Source organism: Micromys minutus, assembly GCF_963924665.1.
Source record: "Micromys minutus genome assembly, chromosome: 6".
NCBI classification, from domain to species: domain Eukaryota; kingdom Metazoa; phylum Chordata; class Mammalia; order Rodentia; family Muridae; genus Micromys; species Micromys minutus.
The window spans coordinates 18,132,918-18,148,384 of record NC_137975.1 but is presented as its reverse complement, the minus strand read 5'-3'; the positions used below and the strand labels follow the sequence as shown (position 1 = coordinate 18,148,384).

The 15,467-nt window shown below is 43.2% G+C and overlaps 1 protein-coding gene across 1 annotated transcript in view; it reads left to right on the top strand.

Moving 5' to 3' along the window:
* NCKAP5 (NCK associated protein 5) overlaps nucleotides 1–15,467 on the top strand; it is a gene marked incomplete at both ends in the record, with an annotated part of 755,695 nt that overhangs the window by 639,674 nt on the left and 100,554 nt on the right. Inside the window, 3 exons of the mRNA XM_080918408.1 lie at nucleotides 197–388; nucleotides 6,066–9,811; nucleotides 10,895–11,072. Coding sequence (XP_080774534.1) covers nucleotides 197–388; nucleotides 6,066–9,811; nucleotides 10,895–11,072 — 4,116 coding nt within the window. The remainder of the gene's footprint in view (nucleotides 1–196; nucleotides 389–6,065; nucleotides 9,812–10,894; nucleotides 11,073–15,467) is intronic.

Below are 15,467 nucleotides of genomic sequence, written 5' to 3'. Positions count from 1 at the left end.
CTCAGTGGTGGGAAGGTCCCTGAAGCTCATTTTCCAGAAAGCCTTGTCTCCTTGGTGAGTTCTAGGCCACACACAAACACACACGGCCTAAGATCCCTGTGGTTCCCAAACCTGAGCGTCTAACCACTTACTCTAAGATCATTGGGTGCTTACTTCTTAAGGCAATACTTTGCTGAGCCCTGTCCTGTTTTTACAGGAACACCTCCAGAATGCAAAATCAGGAACCCCTGCCTTGAAACACTCTTTCTCCGGGGTTGTCAACCCCGATCACCTCTGTCCTCGGAGCAGCTGCAGCAGTGGCAGCGAGCTATCTCTGTCAAGTGCCTGCAGCGAGTTCTCCAGTGGCTCCTCCTACACGTGGCAAGACAGGAAGCTCAATGGGAAAAGGGTAAGGCTCCTGTCAGGCAAGTCAGCTTCAGAGCGAACAGGAAGAAAATCCTGTGCTGGCTGGAATTCGGTCATGGAGGCCGAGTGGGTGGCGGTAAGGAAATGAACATTCACTGACAGTTTGCCCATTGACCGTGGAGGCCACCACTGATCAATGCTATGGGCTCTTAGAATATAAGACATGATGGGGCTGTACATCAGAAAACTACAGAACAGACAGGATATTGCAAGCAGGGGTTGATGAAAGGAGGAGCTGTTCTTCCTTATGTGCAAGGAATGTCTTCTCTGCTTCCTGTTTTATTTTATTGCTCTATTTTATTTGTGTATATGGATATACATGTATACATGTGTGTGCATGTAAACACACATATGTGTGGGAATTGGTGCCTTTGGAATCTAAAAGTCAGATTTTTCTGTCGTTCTTCAGGACCTGTCCATGTGGTTTGGTGCACAATGTCTCTGGCTTGAATCTTGAACTTAACCTTCCCTAGGGTTCACACCCCTGCCTCTTCAGCACTGAAACTGCACACCCAGCTTTTGGAGAGGGGCGGGAGGAAGGTTCTGGGGATCTGATATCAGGTTCTCATCCTTGTATGGCAAGCACTTTACTGACCAAGCTATCTGCCTAGCCCCTTTCCAGGGTGTGGGACAATCACTCCTGCAAGACCCCACCCCCTCATCTTTATAGAGCTTGCCAAGCTGCAGGGACCTCTGAGCATATTGGAACAAGCCAAGTATTTTGAAATAGCTACTTTAGCAGTTCCCCCAAAGTTATAGGAAAACAAAGTTCAGCAGGATGGAAACTGCAAGTCGGAGTATTCAGAGTCGACTTGTCTACTATTTGGATGAAGTTCCTTTATGGTTTTCAGTACATTAGAAACCAAGAAAACCCCAGAACTTATAGACTCTGCTTTGTCATCTGCTGAACTGCAGCTCTGAAAAAAATTTCCAGCTCGCATTTTGAAGCTATTCCTATAGACCCTGGCTCCTGATGCAAAGCAGAGAGCAGGCTGCATTTATCTAAATTGCTCCCATAAGGAATAGTTCAGAGCTCAGAATAATGTCTGCCAGGATCCCGGCCAAGAGAATAGTAGGACAATGGTTAGGGTGCTTTTCTTATCTCACTGTGTTCCTGAAATTTTTTTGCCCCTTCTCTTTTTCCTTTATCTTTTTAAAGATTTCTTTTCTCTATGTATATGAGTGTGGGAGTGTATGCTAACTACGGGTTCATTAGAGGTCAAAGGAGGACATTAGATCCCTTAGAATGAGGGTCATGGGTGGTGGTAAGCACCCTTCCTGAGAAGCCAACCTTCAGTTCTCTGAAACAGCAACTGGTGCTCTACCCTGCTGCTAAGCCCTGTTGTGCACCTGTCTAACACTTTATCTTCTTTCTGCTTTCCCCTTTCCCTCCAATGAACATTTTTTGCTTTCTTCATTTTTTTTTGTGTGTGGGGGGGGGTGCACATGTGTATACAGGTACATGCCTGTGTATGCATGTTTGTCTATATGCCAAAGCATAACCTTTGGTTGCTCCCTGGGAGCCTTCTACCTCTTCTCTGTCTCTCTTTGTCTCTATCTTTTTCTCTTTCTCTGTCACTCTCTGTCTCTCTCTCTCTCTCTCTCTCTCTCTATATATATATATATATATATATATATATATATATATATATATATATATACATACATACATATACACACACACACATATATATATGTGTGTGTGTGTGTCTGTGTGTGTGTGTGTGTGTGTGTGCTTTGAGTCAAGATCTCTCATTGATCTAGAACTCTCAGAGCAGGCTAGGTGACTGTCCAGCAAGCCCCAAGAATCTATTTGTATCTTGCCTGGACAGTACTCACTAGAAAAAAATTAAAAGTACTCACTAGGAAAAAAAGTACTCACTAGTATGCCCAACTTTTTAATTTCACTTCAATGGATCAAATTTGGGTCCTCATGGCTGCATGCCAAGAACCTTACTGTCTGGGAATACTACCTGTCCATCTAAAAACTAACTGGTGGCCATTCTTCTAATTGGGACAGTCTTCAATATACTAAGCCAGTCTCTCCCTTGTACAAGAGAATAAAGAAACTCTTAAGACCCTTCAGGGACTCTCCTTGGATGGCTATCCAGTGATAATCCAGTGTACCTGTGACAGTTTACAGCCTGTGACAGCTCACAAAATACATTTTTAGTTCTCAGGGTGACAGCAAGCTTTATCTGGACCCTCAAGACATTTTAAAGTTACATTATTTCTGCAGCTTGTGCCTGGCATCAGGTGTTTATTTAATATTGACTTACATAATAAATCACAGGATTCTGAACAGGAACACATTGTTAAATTTTATAATAATAAATATGTGAGTAATAGTTTTTTGAGCCCACAACTATTTTTTAAATATCATTTGTTGTAGAAACAAAAAGGAAAGCCTATAAAAGATTTACTAGCCTTTCTCAATAGGGAAATCTAGTTCTAATAGATTCAGTTACTACCATATGTGGCCCACTCTTAAAAGTACTGTACAAATATTGACTCATTTAATACTTGTAACATATTTAAGGTCCTGTTTTTCTCATCTTTGTATAGAGTCATGTATGCATTCTAAGTACACATATGTGCAGATGTTTGTGTCTCTCTGTGTGTGAATGTGTGTGTGTGTGTGTGTGTGTGTGTGTGTGTACTCACACACACACAGAGGCCAGAAGTGAACCTCAGTTATTATTTCTTTGATACTATCTACCAAGTTCTTTTGACGCAGTTTCTCACTGTGCCTGGAATTTAACAGTTCAGCTTGTCTGCAGCAAGACCCACGGATCTGCATGGCTCTATCTCACCTAGCTTGGAACTCTAAGCACATGCCTTCATGTTTGACATTTTGAAAATGGGTTCTGGGTATCAACCTCAGGTCCTCACGTTTACACATAAACTCTTTCCTAACTAAGCTGTTCTCCAGCTCCAAGTCTCCCCAATTTTTAGCTAAGAAAACCAAGGTCCTGAAGATTTAAATATATATCCCAAGAACATGGCAGTGCATGGTAAAACCAGGTGTTAATTCTAGAACCTTCGCTGTTGATGGTTCTGTAATCCTGGCCTTGTTGCGTCATCCTTACATATACCTGCTGTTGGCATTGAGTTATTCCCATGAACACCAACAATTCCTTAAATAAAATGTATTTTCCTGGCAAGAGATAGAAAGGTACTGAGGACGAAATGCTGTGCCCCTGGCTTATCAGAGGCCTCCTACAGACTTCTGTGTGGCCTTCTAACTACTTCAGTCCTGCTTCCTTGAACAAAAGCCATAACTGTTATAGGAAATTACCCTCTACGGCTCTATCTCAATGAGCCTCTCATGCTCCTCTGTCACCCCGGCCAACTTGCAAGATTGGCCCACACTTGTCTCAACCAATGTAAGCTCCCATGGGAGACTTGGGAAAAGATGTGGCTTTTCTCATCAGAAAATTCACAGCTCTATTGGTATGTTAAAATATAGCATGGACTAGCTATGAACAAGAAGAAGAGGGGTGAATAGGCAGGAGCTGAGTTTACCTTTGAGAGTTGAATAAATCTGCCCCTTAGCTCTTGGAGGGCTCTTTTTCCTGGCTTCCCATCTCTGTGTTCAGTGTGACTCTCAAGACCATGGGAAATGTTAGAAACCCACACCAAGGAAGCCCATTCTCTGTTGTATCTAGAGTACCCTGACTTTGAAATGAGAATTCTTCTGACTGCCAGAGAATCTTTGAATGATGCAATTCCCTAAAATTAAAGAACAAAACTCTAAGAGGAAAAGGGTGGTGTCAGCAAATTACATCTGTCCCAGCAGCTTCAGACACTGGAGGGATTTCTGAAGAAAATAAATAATTGAACATCAAGACAAATGAATGCGTGTGCTGGAGATAGCAAGAGTAAATTTCATGAAAATGGCTTAGATATAATCCAGTGTCCATAGCTTACAAAATATTTCACTGTCTTTGGAAGCTTCTGGTTCTTCTTAATGTCTGCCTTTAGTTCATACTCAGACATTTCAACAGGAGCTAGCTGGAATAGCAGTCCTCTGAAACTGCTGTATTTGTTCCTAAAGTCAGTCACCATTAGTAATTTTGAATATATCCTGAGCAGGGCTGGAGAGACGTCTCAGTGAAGACATGTTTATACTGCTTTTGCAGAAGACCCCGATTCCCATAAGCAACATCATGCAGCCTATGACCACCTGTATCTCCAGCTCTAAGGATGCTAACACATGTTTTCAGCTTTTGTGAGCATTTGTACTGGTATGCACACAACCATACACAAATACATACGTACATACATAATACATACATATATACATACATATGATTAAAAAGAAAATAATATTTCAAGTAGGTTAGCCCCTCATTGTTCCAATGTGATAGTTTCTTATTTAAACTCTGAAATGCCATTGGAGAAACACTGTCAAGAAAACCTGTGGGGTTTGTTTAACACCAGATAGTACAGACAGAAAAGAGACTAGAATTTAAGCTCACTAGAGCAGTACAGCACCCAGAGTAAGAGTAAACTCCAGAGCTGGCAGGCCACGTTTGTATCCCACTGCAGCTACATTGGTGAAAATACATTTCACAGGTTTGTAGTAAGTTTCAGAAAAAAAGAAAAATTGTGAGTCTAAAGGCTTGTCCAAATGTCCTGTCTCTGAGAGTACTTGTTGGACCGCAGAGTCTCACAGCAAAGGGAATGGACAATGGTCTAAAGATTCAGTTAAGGCAGCATGCCAGTGGCTGGCATCCAGCAGGTCCTCGGTGTGTGTCACTTCTCTGCTATGCTTTTCTGCTCCTCGTTATCCATATTGTTAAAAAAATAACAAATATGAGGAATCCATCCTTCATGTCCCACCCACTTTTTGAAGGTTGGCATTGGGAAAATGTAAGGGCAAGAAACTGAGCTGCCGACCTCAGTGGAAGAGTAGCTACCACAGGGATGCCACTGCTAATGCCCAGTTGTTCATGTAGATATGCACGCACATATATGCAGGTGCACATGATACCTTCAGAAACCTTTTCTAGACACTCACGAAGACAAAGAGCTACCGACTGTTAGACTGCCAGGTTGAATTACTTTCCTCTCTCCACCCCTCCCTCTGCTACACCTTGACTCTCTATAGTGAAGCTCTATTGTCCTCTGCCTGTTCCCTAAGTGAAACTTGAGCATGTCTTCTTGACGTGCATCTCTGACCATTCTGCTTCTTCCACCTGGAAGACATTTTCATCTTCTAGAGCTCTAGGTAAGTTTATACATCTTTCAAGGAATAGTTAAGTTTAAAAAAAAATAATTCAAATGACTTTCCTTTATACCCATTACTATCTCCATGTTGACCCATAGTCTTCCCTATGAACCTCTACAATAGCCAGCCTATTTTCTACCTCTCATATGTATTTTCTTGACACACAGTTAGCTGTGCTCCTCCCTCCAGTTGGGGTTTCTGCCTTTAAGGAATAATTTTTATATTTCATTTCTCTATTTCACCATGCCACTTAACACAGGGCCTGGCAGAGTCCGTGTTTACTGCGTAGTTAGCATTGTGCAAACTGTTTTTATGTGAATACTTATCACCCACTTATACAAATTAAATTTACTGAAGGGCTTTTCCTTTGCTTATTTGAGATCTGTTTGGTTCAATCATGTCTGATATCTACATTTTTCTTTTGTAGCAATCATCGCGTATCTGGGATAAAAGACTGAGTATCGATTCTTCTCTCCCAAGTGGCTTCGCCAGCCCTGCAGATGAACTACCTCCAACCCGTATCAAAGAAAGCCACATTCTGGAAGGGCTGAAGAAGCTACAGAGGCAGAAAGTGTTGCTTGAGTCACCAGCGTCAGTGATAAGCAAATGGGGTTATAAAGATTGCATGAACTCGAATGAAGGAATCTATTCGCCAGGAATTAAAAACAGCAGCCTTAAGGAGTATCCCCCCTGCCAATCACCTGGCATAGGGATCCCCTGCCAGAATCTCCATCAGACTTTCATCTATGATGCCAATTCTCATGAGTATGCACATGAAGAATCCCTGTCCTCAGCCTTGCCACTAACATCTCCAAGCCAGGGCTTCAGAATCCAGAGCAGTAACCTGGCCCACAGTGTTTCAGACAGTCTGTTTAACTGGGAGCCACATAGAAAATACTCTGCAGAAGGTACAGCCTCAGTTTATATCAGAGAAATGCCTGAAAGGCTAGCTCGTTGTTCTAGCCACTGCCCCTTGGAGAGGAAGCTATGCCCCAACATTCACCTGCCCTGGGTGCAAAGGGACAGGGACCCACACAGCCAAGGTCATGGCCATGTGCCTCTGAACCTTCAGCTTTCAGATACAGATGACAACGAAACCCTGAATGAGTTGCACATAGAGAGCGGTGATGGGACAAGTCCTTCCGACCTGTCCTTGACTGGTGACACGGACAAGTCCATGGAGAACCTCGAGGTGGGATTTGGAAAGTCTGGATGTAGCGTGCATGCTATGGGGGAAGAAGAATATCCCACCCACTTAGAGACCAACTCAAAGTCATTCACCCTCGTCAAGCAGAAAAGGGTTGTCAAGAGGACCTCTTCAGAAGAATGTGTCACAGTCATATTCGATGCAGAAAACGGAGAGCCAGTGGAATTCAGCTCCCACGAGACTGGAGTTGTCACTGTAACCAGGGATGAAATTTCCATCAGCTCAGCCCCTGCTGGGCCCTCAGAAGAACTCACTGAACTTTCACCTCAGGGAATTACTCATTTACAGCCAGGAGCTACTGCAAGAGAGTATCCTTTTCTGAATAGACCTGAAGAGGAGACAGAGAAAGACATTCCAAAAGATGAAAACAGTATTCTCACAGCTCCAAATGACTCCTTCAGTTCTCGGACTGTAGTAACACAGAATTCCCCACGATCAAAGCTCGCCAAACCGACACAAGGGGTAGCCTGCCAGAGTGATTCTAGATCTGTGGTAAACATGAGTGTATACACAAAGCAAGGTCTGACAAAAATTCCTTCCAGAGGCAAGACTTCACCTCAGAAATCAAAACTAGTGGACCCTATGCCTACCATGCTAGTCCCTTCCAGTGGTCTCGTGACTCTTGAAAAAATACCAGCATCCCCTATGGGGAAACTCTCACAGTGTGTACAGGAAATGAACCCTGGGTCTTTCTGTAATGTACAACCAGAATCACACATTCCAAGACACCCCACCCAGACTCCTCATATCCCCAAAATTTCCAATAAGAAGAATTGGGTTCAATGCCCCAAGAGCCAGACTGCAGGGATCCAGTCACGGCATCTCATGGGAAGAAATGACAATGGTGAATCCCCCATGAAGGCCAAAGGCTGTGGCTCTGAACCACAGACAAGAATTAGGTCTCCCTCCCCTCCAACCCCTCCAGGGAGGTCAGTCTCCCTCCTGGTCCGACCCAATTATGACTATCCGCCACTGCCATCACCTGACAAACCTGAACCTAGGGTCCTTGGTGACACCGTACATACAGGGTTGAAGTCCCCGTTGTTGAAAGGATCCTCTGCTCTTCTCGTCACTTCCAGTCCAGGTATGTCAGAAATACAGAAGAAGAAACCATCTGTGGCCTCCAGAAAGTCTGCCTTTCCTCCAGCTCTTTCCTCAGCCCAAGCAGTGGTGCATACCCAGTACCCTGAGCACACAGGCTCCAGCCCATTTGCTGTGATGGCTCCAGGGCCTCCTAAAGTCTCTTCAAAACGAGGCATCCCCAAACCTCCTCCTCACCAAGTCCTTGGAACCACCCACACGGACACAGACTTACAGACACCGAAGACTGGTCCTTCAAGCTGTGAACTGCTAGAGGTGACATCCTGTAAAAGCCTGTCTCCAGGGAGAAAAGGACAGTTGAGTGACAGCACTGTGATGCACCACAGGCCTTCCTTCTCAGGGGCAAATGAGTCCTTGACACCTCAGGTTAATAGTCCATCCTCATCTTCCTCATCCTGTAGAAACCAGGGCACCACACAAGGTGGTCAAAACCCTCCCGAGAAAGGACCGAAAACTCGCCTCCCAGTAGGACTCAAAGTTCTCATGAAGTCTCCTCAGTTGCTCAGGAAAACCATAGGACCAGGGAAAGAAGAAAAGGATAGTTTGAACGAAGCATCTCGAAGTTCTGTGACAGTGAACAAGTCTAATCCTGAGGACTCCAAAGACCCTGCAAGTCTGGAGACCTCGGCAGATAAGAGAACCACAGCCTTGCTGGGTCTGAGAGGTCCAAACAGTCTAACTAGAGGACTCGCCTTAGAGTTAACAATGCCAGAGGCATTGGAAAGCAGTCTCTCCAGAGATGATGGAAGAGACGGGCTAGACAGCAGAGCCATAAAAAGATCCTTCTCCTCCAGCAAGCCACACCTAAAGCCTGCACTAGGCATGAATGGAGCCAAAGCTCGGAGTCAGAGCTTCAGCGTCCACTTGGGAGAGAAGCCTTCCACACCCCCAACAGAAGGGCCAGGCAAGATTCGAACTCAGATTATTACAAACACTGCTGAGAGAGGCAATTCCCTCACCAGACAGAACATCTCCATGGAAGGGTCTCCAAGCAAGACCTCCTCTGTCTCAGCATCTGATAATCTGCCCAATGCTGGAAGGCCCCTGGGAAACCCCTTTACTAGGCAGGGTTCTCTCTGTAGCACAGGAAGCTCTAGCAGCCAGCACGGAAGCCCAAGCAAGTTACCTTTGAGGATGCCCACAAGGCCAGATAGACTCCTCGTTCCAGGACTGGAAGACCAACCGTTCTCTACTCAGAAAGAATGTCCTGCGGTAGCTGTACATGACCAATCTAGCAGTGACCACCATAGGAATCCATCTACTCTATCAGACTGCCCCCAATCCCTGCAAATTCCAGGGCGGATGCTGCCTCCAAGCACTCTGGAAACAAGTGGGATATCTAAGCTAGAAACTTCTGGAAGGCATCCAGATGCTTCTCCAACTAGGACTAGTGTCGTGAGCCCAGAAGCCCCCCTCTCACCCTCCATCGAAGAAAAGGTCATGTTGTGCATTCACGAGAATGTGGAAAAGGGCCAAGTACAGACAAAGTCTGCCTCTGTGGAAGTGAAGCCCAGGGCAGGGCCTTCATTCACCAGCTGGTTTGGTTTTCGAAAGAGCAGACTTCCAGCTCTCAGTAGCAGGAGAATGGAAGCTTCCAAGAGTAAGGTGGAAAAGAAAGATGCAAAACTGAAATCTGAAAGGAAAAAAGAGAAGAAGAAAGCTGAAGTACAATCGAAGAAAGAAAACGACCTGAGTAGGGGAACCAAAGGGGCAGATGGCCAGAGTCCAGACGATCGTTTGCAAAGCACAGAGAGTCTGAAAGCATCCCGAGACATTTATAACCAAATGACGTCAGAGCCGAGGAATAGACCCAGGCCTGCTGTGTGTCCAACAAAAGATGCCTTCATGACAGAACTTCTAAACAGGTAACATGCATGTGAACAAAGAAGGGTAATCTAGAGGGGTCTCCCAGTTCTCCCAACCCAAGGAGAACTGTTTACTTCCTGGTCATTAAATACCAGCCAAGCATAGTCTCCATACACGCGGAGAATATATAATCTCTTATACATTAGCTATAATTTAAACAGTGAAATAAAAGTTAGCAATAAAATGATAATTTAGCTCATGTTCCTTTCTTAACCAAGCCAATGGTCTTTGAAATTAAAGAATAGTGAGTTACATCCAGGTTGATAACAATTCAACCCACACCAGGAACCATGAATGTACCCACATTGCATGAAATGGAAGAAAATTACACACACGTTTGAAAGCATGCCGATTTCATTGATCGCACTGAGCAAATGTATACTTAGAACTTTCCAGAAGTAATTACTTTTCCTGCCGATCTTAAGCCAGAAATGTATTTAGCAATCACCCTTTGGCGTTTTATATTCTGTCCCTCCCAAAAGCAATTATAAAAATAAAATAGAGGCTATGGGGAGATGGCTCAGTCAGTAATGTGTAATGTGCTTGCCTCGCAAACATGAAGACCTAAACTCTGTCTTCAAAACGCACATAAACAAAAGCCAAGCAGACTTTTAATCCTATTGCAGAGGCCATAGAGAAAGACAAAGCCTTGGTCTTCTCTGGCCTGCCATCATAGCCTACTTGGAATTTGCAGGCAAATGAAATATTCTGTGTTACAAACACCTAAAGAATAATACACAGGAAGACATCCTATACTACACACACATACACACACACACACACACACACACACACACACACACTCACGCATGCAAACATGCAACAATGCACACAGACCTGTTTGTATGTGCTCACATTTTAATAAACAGTGTAATAGTGTATTATTCTTGCAAATCTAAATTGACACTGTAGTAAAATATTTGAAGATACTTTTGCTCAAGGTTAGAGAGCAATACTTACCACTGAAAGGCTTAAAGACAAAGAACCGCACTGAGGCTACCTTAAACATGAAAGGGCTGGAAGAGGCGCGTGATTGAAAACGGCCAGTGTAATTTATCAGAGGAATCGCTTCCTACCTGCAGAGTTGATAAGAGAGCCGCTCTACAGACAGAAAGTGGATCAAAGGGTGTTTCCTGCAGGAGTGTGTTAGAGGGCACCTCCCAGGGCTCCTGTTTCGCCAGCGGCTCTGTGAGCACTCAAGGAAGTCAAAAGAAAAACATCAAAACCAACATCGATATGGAAAAACCAAGAGAATCCTTGGTAAGCACTTTTCCATGCTGGCTAGAAAACGCTTGATGCTGGATGTTCTGGTGTGATGGTGGCAATGATGGTGACTGTGTTTCTAATATGTACACGATGTTTTATATAAATCTCTTCTTTTCTACCTCTCTATTTCTCACTCTTTCCTCCCCTCTCTTCATTCTCCTTTCTCCCATCCCCCCTGCCCATTTTCTCTATGGACATTTATGTGTGAATAGCAATGCCTCTCATGCTAACACCTGTATGGAGGTCAGAGCACAGCCTGCACTGGCAGTCCTCCTGTCCAGCATGTTTGAGACGGGATCTCCTGTCCATGGCTGTATAGAGCAAACTAGCTGCCCTACACAGTTCCATGGTTCTCCTGTCTCCATGCCCCACCCCATCTCACCGTGGTTACAGACATACCATATTATGCTCATCTTTATATGGAAACTGGGCACCTAAACTCAGGTCCTCACCCTTTGATGGCAAGCATTTTAGCTACTGAGCCTAACAAGAGAGAATTTTTTTTAAAGGAGAAACACAGGTGACAACTGCTTGTGTGTGGGGGGGGGGGGTAGTGGTTCCCTCTGGGAATACTCTTCTCATTGGGTCTATTTTCAGACAACGCTATCATCGCTGTACATTGCCAGAAAGTGCTGCTACCAATATCATCTTAGACTGATACCCAGTGCTAGAATTTCATTTTGATGAGGATTCTAGTATCAATAGCAACAAAAGAGAAATGGGATTGGAGAAATGAAAATGCCTACAAAAACTGAGGCTCTGGGGAGGCAAGGCAGGAGGCTCTCTCCAGCCTTGTCACCACATCTACCTCCTTCAGTGAGCACCAGCTTCACCAAGACACCTTCTCTCAATCAGTAAATGGGAGAGTAACTAAGAAAGACATCCGACATCATTATCTGTCTTGCATGAATATACAATCATGTGTGCATGTACACACCTACACCCAACAGCTGCACCATGAACTGGAAAGCACTTGAGAAAGACACATGACATTGAGCTCTGGCTGCACACATGTATGAGAACTTACTACAAATATGCACATGTATATACAGAAAGAAAAGTATCCTTTCGGTACATTCATACCTTAATAAGGAGAATGAGAAATATAAGATATACTAACATTTTTTTTCTGAAGGACAATTTGAAATGAAAAGTGACAGCATTTATGGGGAAGTTGAGCGTTTGAAGGGAACAGGCTCTAACAACAATCTTGATTGGTGTTTGCAAGTTTCTGAAGCACAACTAAGACAAACACACACCAGAAATGTTTCTCCTCAGATAGGTCTGCAATCCAAAGAGCTCTAAGGTCTTTTTTTCAAGCTGACTCTGTTTGTTGCAGGTTTTTTTTCTCTTTCCCCCCATTTTAACTCTTGGCTTATATGACATCATACCTCTTTGAAAATATAGATGTCCCTTGCATTATAAAACCACAAATTATAAGCGTATCTGAAGCTGCCCTTGTAGTGTCACTGAAAGGAAAGGGGGAGAAGGAGTGTGGAGAAGCGAGCAATATGCTGGAAATTCAATCCTACTGATGGAAGGCGTGGATAGCCCAGTGGAACCCCTTATCACAGGCACTCCATTTAACTATGTACCGTTTAATATGGCTCTGACAGCTTAGGGTATATCTTCACTGTACAAAAGGACCAAAACCAAAACAAAACAAAAAAAGTGCCTATGTTGGGCTTTCACAATTTCATTTCTGCTTTCTTATTACTGCCTAATGCTAAGGTAATTTAACATACTTTTCCTCCCTCATCTGAAGTCTTTCACAGGGTAAGAGAAGGAACCTCTGCTCTTCCCAGTTTATCTTCAAGAAACAATCTTAATATTTCCTGTGAAGTACACAGATTACCTAACCAACCCAAGTTTACACAATCAATAGAGATATGCTAATGTTTCTCCTTAACTGAGAGAGAAAATCAGTCACGCTGAGAAGGCTTTTCAATATAACAGAGTATCATTAACCTGGATAGATGACCAGCTGTGAATGTGTCTGTGTGTATTCCTAGGTGCGACCACAGTTTCCATCTTGTTTTAGGCAGGGTCTCTTGTTTGCTGCTATGTAGTCTAGGCTAGCTGGCGTGTGGGCTTCTGGGAATTTTTCTGTCTCTGCCTCCTATTCTGTCTTGGACACACCAGGTTTGCAAGTTCACCCTGCCATGTCCGCGTGTTTGTGGGTTCTGCGAATCTGATCTCTGGTCAGTACACCCACAGAACGAGCACTCTGGCCCGCTGAGCCATCACCCCAGCTCCTTTTGAAAAACTGTAATGTTGTTATTTGTTTCCTCACTTTTGTGAATTGGGCTAAGATTACTGAGTTCAGGAAGGACTGTGCTTTTGTGTCCTTTGAGATAGTAAGAAACAGCAGAGAAAGGATATTTATCATGCATTATCATCTCAGGTAGCAGATTAGATGCAAAACAAAATGCATTCTTAATACCATTGCTCATTATTGTGAATACCCTTGAACCTTTTCAAATTCAGAGTTTAAGGAAATTCTCCATCCCAGGGGCTCAGGGTAAATTTGCTGTCTGCTTATTTAAAAGTTATGTTGCAAAGAAATGTCCTTACAGTAGTTGTTTAGTTGGAAACAACAGTGATGGATAACACCATTGATGTCACAGCATCATCATGAATGCAAACGCTACTTCATTGTCAAGGTAACGCTAAGTCAAGGGTTTTCTTCTTTCTGTCTGGCAGTACTTGGTGTTGAATCTGGGAATACACACACACACACACACACACACACACACACACACACATGCACACATGCATGTGAGGCAAACAAACTACATATCCACACCTGACCTATAACCTTACCCCTAAAAGTGCTTCTCTCAAACCTTCAATGTGCCACCACCAGGCTTAGGTCTTCAAACAATCAAATTACATTTGTTCCCAAGAGCCCAAGGCATTTTTAACATCCCTAATGTTTAGTTGTTGTTTTTATTTTCTTTCTGTTGCTGCGATAAAATACCCTGATTAAAAAGCAACTTAGTGCAGAACAGGCTTATTATAGCTCACAATTCTTGGTTATAAGCCACTATTTTGGAGGGAAGTCAAGGCAGAATCTTCAGATAGCTAGACATATCATATCCGTGGGCAAGGGTCAAGATAAATGAATGCATGTGTGCTTTCTTGATTGTCTGCTTGAGCTCAGCTTAATTTCTCCACTCTTATACAGCTCAGTACTCCCAGCCCAGGGAATGTTACTGCCCACAGTGGACTGCATCTTCCTGTATAAGTTATCTTCATTAAGACAAGTGCCACGGGCTAATCCCATGTTAATAATCCCACACAGAGACTCTCTCCTTCCAGATGATTCTAGGTTGTGTCAAGCTGACAATTTAAACTAAGGATCACTACTAATCATAGTAGAAAGATTGTTTCCATATACCTTTAATCTCTTTATGGCACAAACTACTTAGCTCAACAGTAACTCCACATTCCTTTTTTAGTATAGTTAAGGTAAAATGTGTAAAGGTACCAGCAATACTTCGCCAAAATAAATCCCTTTCCATATATAGAACTTTAATTAAAGGCTTGTGTTCCCACATCTACCATCACTTGTAAGCTATTTAGCTCTAATTTGTGTGTGTGTGTGTAATTTAAACCAGAGGCTATGTAACTTGGTGCTTGAAATGGTTTTATGTGTTTAAATGAAGGATAGGAAATGCCTCCCCTAGAAAAATTAGCCTGGGTGTGCTCTGCTTGCTTTCTGCTTCAAGTTGTCCCTTCCTATCAATGGAGATTATTTTCTGAGTAGCAGTCTTAAAGAAAGACAGCTCCAGGCTCTTATTGAACACCTGAAGACAAAAATAAAAATTATTCACAAAGCTAAGGGGATGACACGCCCCCCTGGGACATGGGAGGGCAATGGCCATTTTAATGCACGTGTGTTAATAAAAATGATATGATTCTCTTCTCCCAAGTGTCACCTCTTCTGAAGAAAATCACATCTGCTAATAAAAAAATCATCAAATACAATCCCATTAAGACGGGACTTCAGAGATGAAATAGCAGAAAATACTACCATAATTACACAAATGGTTATCATCTTATTAAGTCCTGCAAAATGTAATAATTTCAGCATCCTTAATTGAATGATTCCACTCTAAATGCTGTTTTGATGCAAAGAAGCAGCCTGCACATTCGCCTTCCTTTTGCTAAGTTTTCTAAGACATGAAATATCCATACATATCAGCTCATTCATTTTCCATCCCAGAATCGTGGTCTTTTAGTATCTTCCCCTCTTCCTCTGCCTCTCCCTTTTCGTCCCTCACACTTTCATGGCAAATCATTATTCCTAGACCTTGAGTTGATTTTGGTATAAAAAATGCTGTTTACTTCAGAAGCCCATAGTGTTAGAGTCACTCAGAGAGGAAG